The sequence below is a fragment of the Pagrus major genome, chromosome 5 (genome assembly GCF_040436345.1).
Source record: "Pagrus major chromosome 5, Pma_NU_1.0".
Classification (NCBI taxonomy): Eukaryota; Metazoa; Chordata; class Actinopteri; order Spariformes; family Sparidae; genus Pagrus; species Pagrus major.
In genome coordinates, this window is record NC_133219.1 from 18,985,166 (window position 1) to 19,003,816 (window position 18,651).

At 40.3% G+C, this 18,651-nt stretch overlaps 1 protein-coding gene across 1 annotated transcript in view; it reads right to left on the reverse strand.

Moving 5' to 3' along the window:
- kank1a (KN motif and ankyrin repeat domains 1a) overlaps nt 1-18,651 on the reverse strand; it is a 57,607-nt gene that overhangs the window by 23,741 nt on the left and 15,215 nt on the right. The window contains exon 2 of the mRNA XM_073467244.1: nt 562-691. Coding sequence (XP_073323345.1) covers nt 562-598 — 37 coding nt within the window. The 5' untranslated portion in view covers nt 599-691. The remainder of the gene's footprint in view (nt 1-561; nt 692-18,651) is intronic.

Below are 18,651 nucleotides of genomic sequence, written 5' to 3' on the forward strand. Positions count from 1 at the left end.
TTGGATTTCCGACAGTTGTGTTGCTCTCTGAAACTGTGGGGGTGCTAAATCACACAAATACGAATGACTAAATAATGTTGTTTTAATGTATTTAAAAGCTGAGATATTTGATTTGTGTCTAATGTGATTAATTGGTGTTGGTGTTTGGTGTGACAACAGACTGATGTGATGCAGGAGCTGAGCAGTTAAATATACAGGCCTGACACAAGCCTGAAACTGGACACCTATTCTACATTTAGCCCCATTGTATTTATCCAGCCAGGTTTAATTTGGTAAGGGTGACCACATATTGTTCACGAGGCAGCCAAGAATCATTTGACGTGTAGAATTATATTACTATTAACCAACAGTGTGCTGCAGGAAACTAACTTTTGACCAACTTTAACCTCCTCCATCCCACTAACAATATGGCCGTGATGATTCAGTCTGACTGAAGAGGCAGAAAACTACTCATTTTTCACAAAAAGGACACAAATACAACATGCATCAATACATGCACAATCAAGATTGAACCTCATTTGATAATAATAAAAAAAAATATGTGAGAAAAGGGTTGGTTACCTGGGCCATTGCCATTCACGTGCATGGTTTGAGCCATGGCTGCAGCTGTGTGCTCTCAGTCCCACAACAAGACCTACTGCGGTCATGCAACTGCCATGCATCAAGTCCAGATTACCATGCAACCTGCAAACTGAGAACAAAACACAAAAGGAAATATTCAATCACACATTTAGTTGTAAAGAGTTAAATGCGAACAGATAAGTTAACAAAAGCTCTTAACATCAAGCATGTCCGTATTATCATCAAGAATATAAATAACAGAAAGTAGAAGAAACTCAGAACAAAAACTTTGAGTCTTGTCAATCAAACTACTGATTTATCACTATGACAACTGATTTGACCTTGGACTTTCACGGCAACCTTACCCGTTGAAAGTATAACAGAGAAATACAACTTTTCTCAAGATTACACGAGAGGTCTCCACTTGAAATGTATTACATGTCCAGTTACACAAAGGCCTTTCTTAGTGAAAGCTGAGCCCACTTAATGCGATCTACGGCGCTGACCTCTGCTTTTTCACAGGTGTGTTTGCATCTGACATTTATGAACATAAGAGGTCCTGTGTGCACCAGCCTGGTCATCATCAATGGATACATTATGAGCAGGAACAAAAGAGCTTTTCTCTGCTAATAAAAAGGAGCCAACATGAGGGGAAAAAGTCGACTCCATGGGCCGCAGAGAAGGCTGGTTTGTTAAATGAGCATCTGGAGGAGTAGAGAGGCAGGCGGCGAGACCCTTTTTAGACACTCTATGACCTCAGACTCTATTTACCAGCAACACGACTGACCTCAGATCTCTGCCCTGTTGATCAGGCAAACAAAGTGGGATCTAAGCCCCCTAGTGGTCTTTAAGAGGGTCCTCAGCAAAGTTCGGCAAACTCTCAAAATTCAACTCTCAAATTCTCTTTTTTCCAAACATGTTAAAGACGTCATTCTGCCACACACACACACACACACACACACACACACACACACACACACACACACACACACACACACACACACACACACACACACACACACACACACACACACACACACACACACACACACACACACACACACACACACACAATTGTAGCTCATTTGCTTGTTTTCTGTGACATTAAAAGCATTTTATAACCATGTCCAGAGAACCTCAGGGATCAATGACTTCTTACATTTTTAAATTTTATAAAAGTTTTTTTTATTTTTTATTTAAAGTTTATTGTTTTAACCCCAGGTTACATTTTCAACATATCCTACTGGAGAGATTTGGTTTTGTTAGCCATAATAATCTGAGAAAATCAATATAAACTTAGTTAATTGGGTACACCTAGCTAAAACTAATGCAGTCTACTACAGAAAATAAAAGTAAATCAAAATACTTCATCAGGTTGATGCGCAAAACCTTTGAATCTGCTCTTATTTAGATTGCCAACAATGGTCAATGGTCAACAGAAAGTTATTATAGAGGTAGCTAGAAAAACATAATAGCAACATCTCACCTCAAAATTGCATTCATGTGTATGAACTTTAAAACCTATCTGAGAGGCAGAACTGACTTCACATCAATAACAGTCTTCTGAGGGAACATCTGAAAGGTCACTATCAGTCTGCAGGCGAGCTTTCACTTATCTGCAGCGCATGTGGCTCCTTGTTTACAGTACGCACCTAAATAAAGCAGTGCCGCTGTGTCATTAAGCTGATGTGTCTAAATCCTATCTGTCCGTCATCCACAGGACCAACTATAGATCTGAATCAGAGGAAAGAGATATGAACAAACCGTTACGGAGCACACTGGACCGGTCCAGCACCCAAATAGACCATAATCATAGACAAGACCCTCCTCCTCTGAGCTACTCTCCCTCACATTTAAAATGTGCTTCAACATGTGAAGTAACAGGAAGCATACTGGTGTATCAGAATGGATATTGTAGTAGCTTACTAAGACCAAAGACAACATCCATGCCAGCCTGGACCCTCACCAGTACGCTTTCAGAACCAACAGATCCACAGAGGATGCCACATCTACTGCTCTTCACTCAGTCTTCACACACCTGGAGAATAACAACAGCTACATCGGGATGCTGTTCATTGACTTCAGTTCAGCACTCAACACAATCTTACCCATAAAGCTGATTGGAAAACTTCTGCAACTGGATATTGGACTTCCTCACAAGCAGACCCCAGAGTTCAGATTGGCAGTGGCACCTCTTCTACGCTTGTGTGCTCAGCCCCCTCCTGTTCACACTGTGCACCAATGACTGCACTCACAGACATGAGACCTCTATTGTTAAGTATGGGGACGACGCCACCATCATTGGCCACATTATAAATACAGCTGAGAGTTCATATTGGGAGGAAATCAACAATCTTCCAGAGTGGAAGTGAAGAAGACTTTTGACCCTTTGGACATAAAATGACATCACTTTTATGACATGTCATCATAATTAGCATATGGATTGTTTTTTGAGGTCACAGCAACTATGGACGTTTGTGCCAAATTTGAAATTCCCTCAAGGCGTTTGTGACATGGTGCGTTCATAAGAATGTGATGGGAGTGTGTACACAAGGACAACGCAACAGATGCACAGATAAAAAGGAAGACGGCCATGTTGTTCCTTAGACTAAAGCAGCACTTAGAAACAATGAGGTTTATGGAAAATACTAATGGACAAAAACAGTGGGAGAGATGCTACTACTGTTTTAAGAAACTTTTTTCAGTCAAGATTCCTCTCTACACCTTCACACAAGCATTATTTCAGTTAAACAAACCAGTGAAAATATTTCATGTTGACCCTGTGGTGACGTGCATATGTAGCTTTCAAACTCGAACCTCAACAGAACCTCAAGCCAAAATACAAGCTCTTCTTGCCAACTTCATGCAAATACATTATGAATAAAAAAAAAAAAAAAACAAGCATTAGACTGACCAAACATCTCCCAAGTGGCCTGTTCCATGAGCTGCAAGAATGCAAACCTAAAGGAAGGAGCAGGAAATCCTCAGATATACCATGAAGCAAAGATGGAAAAAGCTACGAAACGTGGATTCTGTCATCCTCATAACAACTATCATCAACTCTTCAGCAAGGCTGTCAGAAGCTGACAATCTGCTGTGGTTGTTGTTTTGTACTTGTATGATCATCTACAAGCCGCATGAGTGATCAATGGACTGTATGTAAGGTAACCTTCCTGTCCTACTAGAATTTTAAAGGACCAGTCTGCACTTTATCTCTCTCTTCTCTCTCCTTTCTGCAGCATAACAGCATGACAATCAGTTAATGATCAACATATGGAAGGACTCACATTTCCGCTCATAATTTACAACTCTGTTGACTTGCAGTATTTCAATGAATACCCTCAAGAAAACATGAGCTTTCAGCTTGTTGCACAATAACTCAATAAAACTGGGTGGACTCACTTGAAAGTAAACTTTTTAAATTTTTTTGAAGACTTAAATGTCACATGCATGAGCTGCTCCTAGTTTGAAGCAGGCACTGAGGCTCGTCACATTACAGTTCTGGACCTTTTATCCAACAGATGTTTGAGGAATTGACTCCTTCAAACAGTTTTTCAGCATTTGTTTCCTTGGGATCATGTGAGGTTAAGAATGAAAACAAGGTGTTATTGTGTCATGTTGAACACAGTAATGCTGCAGGATGCAGACTCACACTTACAGCAGACGTTTCCAACAGCTATGTGGTCACACATTTGTTTGGTTACATGTTAACCTTCATCAACACCGAGATCTGCTACAGGCTAACAATCAGCTCATGCAGCTTACCTGTGTCTCTCATTCTAACTTCCTCCCACAGCACGCAGGTAGCAAACACGACTGAGACCGCAAGCCCCCGACAACGAGCCTATACCCAGCAGTCCTCAGAGCGAGAGGGGTAGGTTTCACAGCTAAGATTAGACGACTTCCTCAGATGACAGCCAAACGATCTGTGTCCTATAAGAGGAAACAGGACTTTAGGCTGTTTGGGTAAAGCGACCCCTCCGCTGGGCCTCCAGGTGAAGCACTTGACGAGCTAATGCGGTTAACAACCTCTGGTCAATCTTCAGCCTGCGCCGACCTTCAACTCATAGCTGAAGAACAGCTAATGAGGCAGACAAAAGAACGTAATGGAAAGCCTTTTCATGCAGGTTTACATATTAACTAACACAGCAGCGTCTCCCATTCGCGCTCAGCAGCTGAAGGTGAAGACAGAGTAAACAAAAAGCCATTTGGACCTAATCTTAACAAAGCTGAGCCGAGGACGCCTCATTTGGGACAATCAGAGATGAGCTTTCAAAAGAAAAGATGCATTAATCACGTTTAAGCAGATGATTTTTGTCGCAATAATATGATTGCACATTTAGCTTCATGACAATGCAAACCTTTTGTGCAACAATTGATCGATTGGTTACAAAAATCAACCAAAAAAATATTTTCTCTTAGTGTTTTAGAGTTTTTGGACAACAAAAAAATTGAACACGTAAGGGTAGGAGCACTTCCTGGACTCAAATTCAGTTTGTTAGAGGTGCTCTTTGGATAGGGATACATATAGACTTAAAAATCACAAGAAAACTCCAGTGCAGTCTCTTTTAAATGGTTCAAATGCTTCTGATGTCATGGTATGTTCATGTTAGACCTTAAAAACAAAGTCTGATGTGTTTTGGCATCAAGCCTTAGTCAGGGTGTCAAACCCTTTCACTCCCTGACGAAGGCTTGATGCCAAAACATGTCTTATGATTTTTAGAACTTGGAACATGTGACTGGACATTTATTTTTACTAAAGGATTACTGGAGCGATCAAAAAATTAACCATCAGATTTAATGAACAGTATGTAATTTCTGCCACTTGGGGACAAAACAATCAAAACAATCATGAAAGATGGAGTTGGGCACTTATCCAAAGTAGTGTGGAATCATGAGTCTTTGTCTTCATTGCTGATCAAACAGTATTGACGATGAAAATTAATAAAATGCTCCATCACGAGAGCAATACAAACAATACTAAACAGCAGAGTGGCTAGCTGGTACGCCGAGCTCTTTCCTCACGTTCTAATGTATCATCTGATGTTTCCCAAAAAGTTATACCAACTAATGAAATTGGCCATCTCTGGGTTTATTGGAAACATTTGGGATAATTTAAGAAAAGAACTCAACAATTATATAATAAAAGGTCATTTTTAGACATAATGCGGAAATGTTGCTTTTAACTAAGAACGAAATTTAATCACAACCTTAAAATGAATCCCACTGTCTTCCTTCTTCTCATCTTAAATCATATCAGCTGATTAAATGGCTTCTTACTTTTGCTACGCTAGACTTCAGGTCAGTTAATTCAAGGAAAACATTTGTATTATGTAATCTTTTAACAATCGCTATGTGGAGTGACACCAAAAAAGTCTGCAAATGCACCAAATGTTAGACAATGTTATGTAATGCTAAGAAGAATTAAGATACCAATATCTACCTACCAAACCGCCTACATTGTCTACATTGTCATCGCCTCAACAGTGTCTTTCCCACCTTGTACAGCAATAAGTGGCCTCTGTGACTAACTGAAGTTTAAAAGAATCAAACAGTCGAATATGTCTTTGACGAAATCACAGTCAACCTAATCTGTCGGACAACCTGTTGTCAAAAGCCTTGTATTTGTACTTGTGGCGTGATATTACTCGATAACCTTGCTAATTTAGCTACTTATTTAGTATCATAGCAGCTTCCAATTCTGGTTTCTAGCATGACGAAGGCATCAGTCAGCTTTAAAATTACTTTCAATGCATCAATAGAGCAACCCAAACTATCAATTGGTCCCTAAGACCTTAAATCAATTATTCCATTTAGTTTGAACAAAAAAAAGACGTAAAAAACTCACCATGACTCAACCTTTCCTGAACAGAGAAAACAAATGTATAAATCAGCCTACTGATGCCAGTAGGAGTCCTGAGCGTGAAACGACTGATAGTCAACACAAACCAGAACTACTTGTTTTGTTCCTCTTGGGCTGTTACATAAATATGAAGCATGAGGCACTTAAAGCTACACAGAGGTGTGACAGGAACTGCAGGTGCATGTCAACAGATTTACAGCGACTCAGGTCAGGTTCCTCTTCACAGGGAGGCGTGTGTCTCTGTTCAAGACACAAAAAGACAAGCCGCCTGCATGATTTATTGCGATAGGGGCCCCGAAAGGCAAGACAAACAAAAACAGATGCAAACTATCAAGGAAACAAATACGGTCACATATCAGGGTTTTTGTTTTCACGGTGAAACTGTGTAAGAGAAGTAGAAGAGAGAAGTCTTCTCAGATAGCTAACGTGTTCTCCACTGAATAGATTTTTTACACAAATAGTTCCCATGAATTAATCCATCAACAAAGCCATCTTCAAGTCGATTTATTGATAAGTCAACAGTGGCAAAATTGTTTGCAAATATTTCTATAATCTATTTCTCATTTAAGTTATTTTACAAGCAAACATTAGCTACTTCAAGCTCCCCAGTTCTCAGGACTAAGGCCTAAACTAGATGTCTTATGTGATAGTAAAATGAGTATCTTTTGGTATGACTGAAAAAAAAGAGACATGAAGACGTCATCTTTAGGAGTCAGTCAGTAGTTCATCAGGATTTTTTTGTCATTATATGGACCAAACCACTCATCAAACAAACATTACTCAGATCAATTGATCATTCAATTGATCATTAAAAACGATAGTTAGTTGCAGCTCTATACTAAAGGAACGTGTGTGATCTGATCAGATAAACTATTGACTGAATGGAAATCATTCATCCGAGTGTACAAATTACTAATTTGAGGGAGTAAATGATCCAACAAAATAAGAAATTAACCCAATAGCTGACAGGTCCATAAGACTGTGAAGTCATTTAAACTAGGGCTGTCACAGCATCATTTTTTGTTGGATGATACATTGTCCCCGATACTATTGTCATTTTAAGACCATTTTATGCCAGTAGTATAATACAACAGCATATAATGCCAATACACTCTTTCAAAGACCAACTAACTTTTAATTCTTCAAATACTCAGACATTTGAATTGGAGAGCGAAACAAATATCCTAAATAAACAAACATATATACAATAAAACCACACTACCAAAACAATAAATACAATTGACTCTTGGGCTCTTTTAAGAAGAATTGCATGTAAACATAACAGGCTATAACAAGGTCAGTAAAAATAAAGTGCTTTTATTATGCAGAGACACTTGCACGTGACCACAACAAAATAAAAATGGAGAGGAAGAAAACTTGCATGGAACGGAAATGCAACTTTTCATAATACATTTCCAAAACAATGTAGCAAAGACAAGACAAAGAAAAAACACACATATTAAATAAAACCCTTCTCCCAAGTCTACTTTCTTGATTGCTAAAGATGGATCACTTCAACTTTAAGCCACATGATGACCAGTGAATACAGGTTATAGTAGTAAATAAATAGTGCATGAAACAAATAATTGAAAATCTAGAAGTTGCAAAGTTTCAATAATGTTTCTTATAAATCAAACCAGGAATCAAAAAATTCCACAATGTTTCAATCAGTACCGTTATAGTGAAAACATCATGCAGGTCTAAATGTCATTCAGTGTGTCGAGACCCATTTGTTTACCAAATAAAGTGACCAACTTAAGAGAAAACACTAAAGTCTTGACAGGATGTGGTGCGACAGTTCACATTTTCCACTGAAAAAGGTCAAGATCTGTAACTTGTGTTTCAACAGTAAACAGCATGAAAAGCGGAGAGAGGGCTGTTAAGGTTGCAAACCCGCTGCGCTGAATATTCAAGAGCCTTGTTTTTCCCCTAATAAAAGCTGAAGCAACAGCTTTAATGGAAGGAAAAAGCCTTCAGAGAAACTGGGATATTTTTATTCAGAGCATCAGAAAAGCCACAAACACACAAACTGTGTGTGTGCAGCAGCATGTAGAGCATTTTATCTGTTTGGATAATGGACGTGATTGTGCGCAGGTGTCTTCTTCAGGGGCATCTCTGTCAGAATAAAAACAGACAACTAAAGCTCCAAGAAACTAGACAATACTGTATGTTTCTGGACAAGTGCTAATGTGTGTGATGTATGTGTCGGCATAATTGCAGAACGAGCAGCGGCTACTTGTCGTCTCAGCTCTGCATCTGGCCCTCATTAGGAAATGCCTTTGAAGCTTTGCAAGAGAAGCTGCTGTGCCGACTATGGAGAAGACTCGGGCCGGGTGAGGAGGCCAGACGCCTCAGTGCTGACGTGCACTACCGTTTGGCAGCGCTAGCCTTGGTATTGACCCCAGCTTGTGCTGTCCGACTGTTCGTTTCCCTTTGATGTCCTGCGTGAGCAAGCTGAGCTCAACCCTCAAAGCCTTTCAATTATCCCAGCAAGAAGGGAGGAACTTACAGGAATGAAAAGTTGGCCGAGGGGATTTTGTCGTCTATTTTATGGGTGTAATGTCACAAGTTCAAAGGAAGAAAACACTTATAGCTAGGCCTACATCCAGGTAGCTAAAAGCAACCCATCTTCAGGAGGATGAGGAGGCTTTTTCTGAAGCCAAAGTAGAGGATTATATGTTAACCTTTGTGGACAATGAATCCAAAACATTTGACGGAAATTCATGAAAAAAAAGAGGATCATTTAGTTTCCAGTCATGCTAGCAGCTCTGTGACGCTGTAAATGCTACGCCACCATGCTAACAGGTATACTGATAACCATGTTCACAATCTTAGCTTAGCATGTTAGCAGGCTTATCATGAAAACAATACAGATGAGGTTGATGGGAATGTCATTAATTCTGTAGGGTATCTGGTCAAAACCCAGCGCTGATGATGGCACTAGAGGAAAAGTTAAGGTATAAACAAAGTTTTTGCAGTTCATCCTGTAGGGAGACATGAACATCTACAAATATTGGTCTAAAGGAAAGGTTGGGGGATCATACAAGTCAGTAGGTTCAGGAATATGCCCCTGTAATTGTCTTATTATGCTCTTAATAATGCATCAAACAGGAGATTGTGCTTATCCAAAAATAGAAGGCAAGTATCTGCAATTTGATTTGATGTATGAAAGACGCACTCCAAAAGTTCATGTCTTGCACTCAAATTGTTGAAAACGAGCACTGTACCTTTACAGATGGGTTCAGCAAGGCCGGTCTCTCGTCAGAAAACTTAACCTACTTACTAATAAACTGACAGCTCTCCAAAAGTAAAATCCTGACCCAAATCTTGATCTAACAAGTGTTTAATCACAAGTACCACGAAACAAGAACAGTCCAGTAGTCCATAAAGTGAGAGGATGAGTCAACCTCTGGTCAGTCCTGTTGCTGTATAATCACACATCAAGCTATTTCTGGTACCATCACTTTCAGCTCCCTGCTATTCTTCTCCGATGGAGGGCAGGCCTTGTGCACAGGATAAACATAGCATCAGAGAACGACAAGCTCAATTATGGAAATCAAATAAAATTATACGTGCGTCCCCGTCATTATGTTCATTCCTCTGTCTGACCAGTTCTACCATCGTGTCACTTTTAGACAACTTGTACAAAGTGTATCAAGAGAAAAGAAGCCTAAAAATGTTTTTTGTGTGTGTTATTTCAAGATAGGACTTCAAACCCCAAAATCAGTGTATCATAAAAGCGACTACTGGAATGAGGATTGTAAATTACAGAGCAGCTCCACAGATTGGACCATCTGTGAGACACATGCAGAGATATCCAAACCCAGCTGAATCCAAGTCTACAGTTTATAAAAGGGGAAAGCAGACAATTTATTCAAGTGTTCGTGGTCATGTCTAAGCGTGTAAGAAACAGACAGCATAAAAGACGACAAAACCAGTGAGTGTGCCAGAAAACACTCTAAAATCACAACACATTTACACACAGATCAGCTGTATTCAGCAAGGACAATACACATACGTGTGCCAATCTTACCAGAGCTGTACAGAAAAGTTGCCCTCAACACAAATGTCTTTTTTCTGAACACATACAAGAGAACAGAATAGAGCCAGTTTTGGAAACGACAGCCGTCTGCATCACAAACACTCAATAGGCAAAAGTTCTTGCGGTAATATAAATCAGCTACTCTAAGGAGGTATTTTAAAAAAGGTGCAATATGTAAGAATTTGCCACCTGTTAAATCCATGCTCAAAACAAGTAGATGCCAGTATATCACCAGAGTAACCGCTAACTGCTGACTCTAGCTGCAATGAGCTACTTAGCTCATTTAGCAGAACAGCTAGCGGTTCGGAGTGGGAGCTTGGGGACCAGGGGAGTGTTAGTGTTTACAAGGCTAGCACAGGAGCTGTGGAACAAGAAGGGCCGGGGCTAATATGCTAACTTCAGTAGATATCTCTGATACACAATACAGAGATAATTTTAATGATACATTTAAATGAGGACTGATGTTGCAAAACATTCTCAAAGACTGTTTTTCATTTTCATTGCAACTAAATTCATGCATTTAATGATACAAGTTGTGCAACTTCTGCGAATGAGAGAAGGCTATGAATGCTGTGAGAAGCAGCAGTCTGTCACGAAAGAATACTTTACTCTTCTCTTCGGTCTCTACAATAACACTATAATTGCTGTTGGCCTCCCTCTTAATAACCCTGGATAGGAGACCACACTTTGGAAAGGTGTGTTTGATTTCTGTGCCTCTATTTCAGGAATCTGCTTCAACCACTTATCCTGACAGCTGCTCTCCAGAGGTTCACTGTCCCCTTGTGAGGATTTGGTGCAGGACTGTCAAAAGCAAACAAAGCAGCAACTCTGCAGGTTTAACAGGATTCACTCTGCATCTTTAACCAGAAGGTCTGAACAACCGAAACAAACAACAGAAAGCAATAATAATAAAAAAATATATCTCACAGTGGTAACAATAATAATAAAAAAATATATCTCACAGTGGTAACAATAATAATAAAAAAATATATATCTCACAGTGGTAGATTCCAGAGAATATTCGTGCAAGCTCTTTGAAGATGTGGTTATGATTGCCCTGACACATGATTTACTGTGCTGGATGACAGCCCGAGGAGGTTGGTTGCATATAAAAATCTGGCAGACTCATCCCAGCACTGTGCTCCACCTACGATTTCCTACTAAGACATTTACTTTCTTCGCCTGCAGCAAAACAGACAATCAGCAGCTTCTGGGTACCATTCTGCTACAACTATCAAGTTTTTGCCAAGATTTAAACAGTTCAATTAAAGTATGCCTTCAGCTTGTTTGAGGTAATTACACATAATTTGCAACAAATAAAACATGGTGAAACTTATCTGCATCAGATATTATTTTTGGAGGATGAAGATGATTGATTTCGTCATCACTTTCACCCTCTCTGTGCACCAAAACAACCTCAAATGTATCAATGCATGTTTGAATTCAAGAAAGGTTGCCCACTGCTCTGTCCTTTAGGGAATAATCAATCCTCATCAAGACATCCAAGTACTGTTTTCAACTTTCTCACTCACCGTTTCACAAATGCCTGACATTAACTTTACCCTTTACTCCAGAGACTGTGTGGTACATCATTAATCAGCCTATTCAGCTCACTGCAGCGTGAAGTTGCCCTGAGCAGAGCTTTAGGACTGCAACCACTCTGTTCAGGACACACATTTCTTCTGAAACCTTTTTTCCTCTTAACACAGTGATTCCTTCTGATGACAACAGCACCCCCTAGAGGAGAAAGATGGCTCAGATCTAGAGAACGTGGATCTGTCATAAAAATAAACAATAAAATGTGAAAACAAGTTAGAAATGTGTTGGGTTTTTTTAAAAGAAGATCTTAAAAAATACCAAAAGAGCTTCAATTTCTATTCAGGCAATAAAATATATAAATTCATGCACTTTCAATGATCCATGTCTATATAGATCTCTTTTCAAAAACTTAAAAACAAACAGTCCCCTTTAATTCAATCAAAACTAATCTAATATCAAATAAAACATATCTTAATCTGCTAGATCTGGATTTTTATTCCATCAAGATCCATGCATTATTATAGGATAATGTTGAAAAAACCCAGAATCTTGCAATACTAAGGAAAGTGAGAAAATAATTCCTGGATCCTTCCCTTTATCTTGATCCGCACAAAATGTTAATAGGGTCTATTCGAGGCCGAGACCCATCCTCCATCCAAGTTTCATGGAAATCTATTCAGTAGTTTTTGTGTAACCCTACCGACAAACCAACTAACAAACAAATGGATACGAGTGAAAACATTACCTTCTTGGCGGAGGTAAATAGGTGCATCTGTCAGTGGACTAAAAGATTAATCGAGTGGTCATTTAAGTTCTAGTCCAGATGAAAAGACAGCTGTTGTTTCCAACATTTTTGATTTGCCCTCTGCATCAAACTTCCTGTTGCACCTTCAAAGAGCTCATAACCTTTAAAAAGGTGAAAAGGCATAATATTTCTAGCATCCTCTCTTACCAAGATAGTTGAATATTGAGCTTCCAAACAGCAGAATCATAAACATAAAACATCCTCTGAAGATTAAACCATTAGTTCATTCTCTTTAGTTCTTGTGCTTCTCTTCATCAATCTTGTTCTGGTTTGGACCACTTTGACCAGTCTGTGCTCCTATCCTCTCTCTTCATCCTCCCCCCACCCACACCTCCCTCTCTGGCCCCTCCCCGACCCTCCTCTGTCCGTTCTGCACTTGACCAAGGACAGGCTGGAGCCACATATTTGTTTAGCTCTTGAGTGGAGCCACTAAGTCGGAGGAGGGGAGCTGTGGGTTGTGACCACCACTCATCGCCCCACACAGGGGGACCCTCCTCAGTGGGGCACCATGCAAACCAGACTCCAAATGTCTCTGCAGTTTGTCATGTCGAACACAACTGCAATCACAGTAAAAGATGGTTTAGTTTGGTGTTAATCAAATTATATGGTCTGGCATTACAGTCATAGTTAGTACACCTCTCATTATAATGTAGTCCATTACAACACCGCCTTTAAACTACAACATCAGTAATAAACATCATTGAATTTCCAACGATAAAGAAAAACTCACCAGTTAAAGAAAAAGTTCAAAGTGTAAAATGTGTTTACCCTCTCAGCTGAAGGTGGAACTTATTTTGAGTTACTTTATATACCACTATACTACCAATTAATCTTTAAATAATACACGACAGCTAAAAAGTTTGTTCCCTTAAAAAGCTCTTGCAAAGTTTGGAGCTGTGCTTTGGGTCATTAGCCTGTTGTAGGAAGAAACTGGCTCCGATTAAGTGCCATCCACAGGGTATGGCATGGTGTTGCAAATATAGAGTGAGATCCTTCCATATTCAAGATCCCTTTAACCCTGTACAAATCTCCCACTTCACCAGCAGCAAAGCAATCCCAGACCATCACATGTCCTCCACCATGTTTGATAAACGGTGTCAAGCACTCCTCCAGCATATTTTCATTCATTCTGCGTCTCACAGATGTTCTTCTATGTGATCTAAACACCTCAAACTTAGATTCTTCTGACCATAACACTTTTATCTGGCCTTCCTCTGTCCAATATCTGTGTACTTTTGCCCATCTTAATCTTTTCCTTTTATTGGCCAGTCTCAGGTATGACTTTTTCTTTGATACTCTGCCTAGAGTCCAGAGGCCAGCATCCTGGAGTCGCCTCTTTACTGCTGACGTGGAGACTGATGTTTTGTGGGTACCGTTTAATGAAGCTGCCAGCGTCTGTTTCTCAAACTAGAGACGCTGATGTACTTGTCCTCTTGCTCAGTTGTGCACCGGGGCCTCCCACTTATCTTTCTATTCTGGTTAGAGCCAGTTTGTGCTGTTCTTTGAAGGGAGTAGTACACACCATTGTATGAAATCTTTAGTTTCTTGCCAATTTCTCGCATGGAATAGCCTTCATTTCTCAGACTGACGAGTTTCAGGAGAAAGGTATTTTTTTCTGACCATCTTGATACTATAATCAAACCCACAAATCCTGATGCTCCAGATACCCAACAAGCCTAAGGTAGGCCAATTTTATTGCTTCATTAATCAGCACAACGGTTTTCAGCTGTGCTGGCATGATTGCAAAAGGGTTTTACTGGCCTTTTAACACAACAAACTTGGATTAGCTGACACAATGCCATTGGACCAAAGGAGTGACGGATGCTGAAAATCGTCCTCTGTACACCTATGTAGATATAACATTACAAATCAGCCATTTCAAGCTAGAATAGTCATTTACCACTTTAATAATGTCTACAATGTATTCCTGATCAATTTGTTGATTGAAATTGAAAAAGTAATGTTGCTAGCTTTTCTTTCAAAATTAAGGACATTTCTGAATGACCCCAAACTTTTGAACAGTAGTGTATAACAAATAATTTAATACTTATGGTTTGCATCATCTGAATAGCCAAAGTAAGTGAAGTTACCAAATATTTGTTGTATCCCTCTAAATAGTAATGGAGTGGAAGGACAACAAAATTGCACCTATGCCAAGTACTTGGAGAGAGGCAGTGGTAGAAAGTTTGTTTACAGTACATTTACCCATCTCCCATGTTCCCTGTATGCATCTTCACTGACGGTCAAATAAAGGCAAAAATCACGTAGTAATCCAATTATGATGGAGTGATCAGATTAATACAAACTCGAGAAAGAAAAAGTCTTTAAGACTCCTCACTACTCCAGATGAAGTCGGTGGCTCCAGTGAGAGACTGTCACTCCTAAAGCTTTCACCTCTGTTGTCAGCTCTCTCAAAGAGGCATTGTGGGAGAAATTCCCCATCTTAAGTGCTCCCATGTTTGCTTTTGTGCCAAGAGAGCCCACTCTGCTGACCTTTTGGAGACGGACCAATGAGATCCACGGCTGCGTCCTCTGCTGCCCTTCTCCTCTGACAGCAGCCAGACAATGAACAACAAGCTAATTAAACTGATAACAGCATGGAGGGGTGAAAGGAGGCTCTTTCACCAAACTGAGCCTAAAAAAACTGACAAACATTTAATTAAAAACACCTTAAAGAGAGATAAATGGCTCATACAACTAATTTCTATGGAGTGAATTAAGTAAAGCTTTACATTTTCACCTTTATATCTATTCTGTTAGATTGGTATTTGATGACAGCAGTGATTGACGGTTACACGTCTGTATCACTGGCAGCCTGCTGGTCGAACAGATAACTGTGTCAGGAATGTTTAGAGGCAGACAAACCTCGTCTGTCTTGATTAGACTTTTTTTTGCTCGGCCCGACATAAACACTTGAGCTGCTGGACCAATTATGTTGTTAATGAGTCACAGGCCATGCAGTGCTGGATTAAAGCCAGGGGAAGGCGGAGTATGAGGTGTCACACTCATGCAGAGATGCTGCTCTGGGACGTATAATGATCAAACCCTGCACAGACATGATGGGAGGGGGAAGCCGTTTAAAAGTGGGGACACGTCCTTTTGCAGCAAGTTGTCATGCAAACATGCATCCTGATAACCTGCCAATAGTTATGTGTCAGTATTTATCTGGTAAGGGCAAACTGTTGCACTACCTACAGCTGGGGAAATCAGTGTTACTCTCTGTGACTCAGCTGTCAATGAGAGGAAATCAAGGTACAGCAAAGTCCTGTCAGGTGCAATTTCAGTGAAAAGTACTCAATAGGTGAGTCGTTTCCTTGAATAATTTACATTAACTTACATTCCAGAGGGATAACTGTACTCTTCCCTTCACTTTACTAAAGCTGTAGTAGACAATTCTGGAGAAAGATAGTTGACTATCGAGTCAAACACTGACGCTTTGGGTTAGCCACCAGGGCGCTAGTCAACCCAAAGCATCGGTAACTGACGACCTATGAATGAGACTCAATAATCAACTTTTTCTGAATTTGTCTATGTCAGCTTTCATACATTACTTGAAATTACTAGTTATTTTGCAGATTGAGATGCCCCATCTTGCAAACATGCATCCTGATAACCTGCCAATAGTTATGTGTCAGTATTTATCTGGTAAGGGCAAACTGTTGCACTACCTACAGCTGGGGAAATCAGTGTTACTCTCTGTGACTCAGCTGTCAATGAGAGGAAATCAAGGTACAGCAAAGTCCTGTCAGGTGCAATTTCAGTGAAAAGTACTCAATAGGTGAGTCGTTTCCTTGAATAATTTACATTAACTTACATTCCAGAGGGATAACTGTACTCTTCCCTTCACTTTACTAAAGCTGTAGTAGACAATTCTGGAGAAAGATAGTTGACTATCGAGTCAAACACTGACGCTTTGGGTTAGCCACCAGGGCGCTAGTCAACCCAAAGCATCGGTAACTGACGACCTATGAATGAGACTCAATAATCAACTTTTTCTGAATTTGTCTATGTCAGCTTTCATACATTACTTGAAATTACTAGTTATTTTGCAGATTGAGATGCCCCATCTTGCAATGTTAAAGAAAGTAAGAAAAAATCTGGGAACCATCCTTTTACCTGGACAAATCCGCACAAAATGTTAATGGGGTCTATTCTGGACCGAGACCCATCCTTCATCCAAGTTTGAAAACAGAATCACTCAGAACCAATCATGTGTTTATGTGGAGCTTTCATTCAAAATCAATCAGCAGCACTCCCTCAAGAGCCAGTTTTTCATCTCTCGGGCTGCAGTCCCAGCTGTGCCATGGTCCAGGTCCTGGGAACAAAGGACGACCGAGCATCGGGAACGACAACCTGCCAGCCTCAGAGGCTTTCAACCACAGGATGAGCATGAAGCAGCCTGCAAAAGATAAGATGTTTCCCACTGAACATTTTATCTGAACCATTAAACCGCTTGGCTTCTGAAAGCAGCTGGTATTTAAATTGATCGAAATCTCAGGTAACCGAGGTGATGTGAGTGCCAAGCACATTAAAAATATTTCTAAAGCAGATAAATAATGCTATTAATGCTTTGTGTTATTACATCCCTGCTGTAAATGCACTGATTGCGATGCGACCACTCCTACTTAATGTGGGCCTACTTATGCCGTTGTTTTGTACAAACTTGTAAGTGCACCTGGTTGCTGCGATGTCATTCGGCGCACGGTGGTCTTGATCGGATACATCATTAACAACAAGCCTCCTCCACACGCGGCTCCTGATGCTAAGAAACAACGGAATCACGGGTTAAAAAATGAGAGATTTCTTTTGTGGGCGACTTTATGAAACACACTGCTGATGAAGAAAGCAGATGACGTTGCTGGGAGAGAGAAACACAAAGGTGAGGCAAGCCAGTGTGCGTGCATGAAGGTGGAGAATTACAGCAACACTATATAATGAAGGCAAACTCTCAAAGTGATTCTGAAGAAAGATGGTTGATTTTTGAGTTTTGGTCGTACGACATGAACTCTGCTGTGCCACTTTCAAGCGTGATTGGGCTGTGTTGTTTTATAATTACCTTATTTGCCACTGTTGCTTTATCATAGGGTGTTCTGTTAAAAAAAAAAAGCTCAGTAAAAAAACATCTAATTTAAACTTAATGTTAAATATATTCATGTCCATCTGTTGAGTACCTCATCCCCAGCTGGCCCTGACGCTGCTTGGCTTTTGTGATCCTCTCATCGAGCTCTCAGCTGGCCTCATTGTTTATCATGGCAACGTCAGGACCGTACTGCTTAATGTGGTGACATCAGTGGTTAGGCCTGATTAACGGGCTTCAATGTCATTCGTCATCGAGGATATCAAGCATGCTAATCTGTGGGCGCTCGCCGCTATCCCTACTCAGCCACTGGGACACCTTGTGATGATAAAGACACCAAACTGCAGCAAGTAAAAGTTTATTTGGAGTTTACGCAGCACTCAGCGCAGATAAAGGTCACCTTATCAATGAGCTCACACCAATGGAAATATAAGCAACAGATTCAGTAAACAGTAAGAGGCCAAATGAGGTGACTGAAGCTCTCCAATCCTCAATTTACTCCTCATCAATTCACAGTTTAGCCTCCCCAAAGCTTTTCATTGAGTTGAACCACTTGTGTTTTTCCAGAGGCAGCGCACCAAGAGGGACAAACTCAAGGATGGACTCATGTGAAAGAGAGCAAGGGAGGGAGGGAGGGAGGCAGAGAGTGAGGACTAATCCCATTAGGGTGGCAGCTAAATGATTTGTTCCACTGGGAGAAAGGATGATAAAAAAGGTGTGTGTGGGGAAGGAAGGGGTGAGTCTTTTGGAGGGGTGACAGTAGC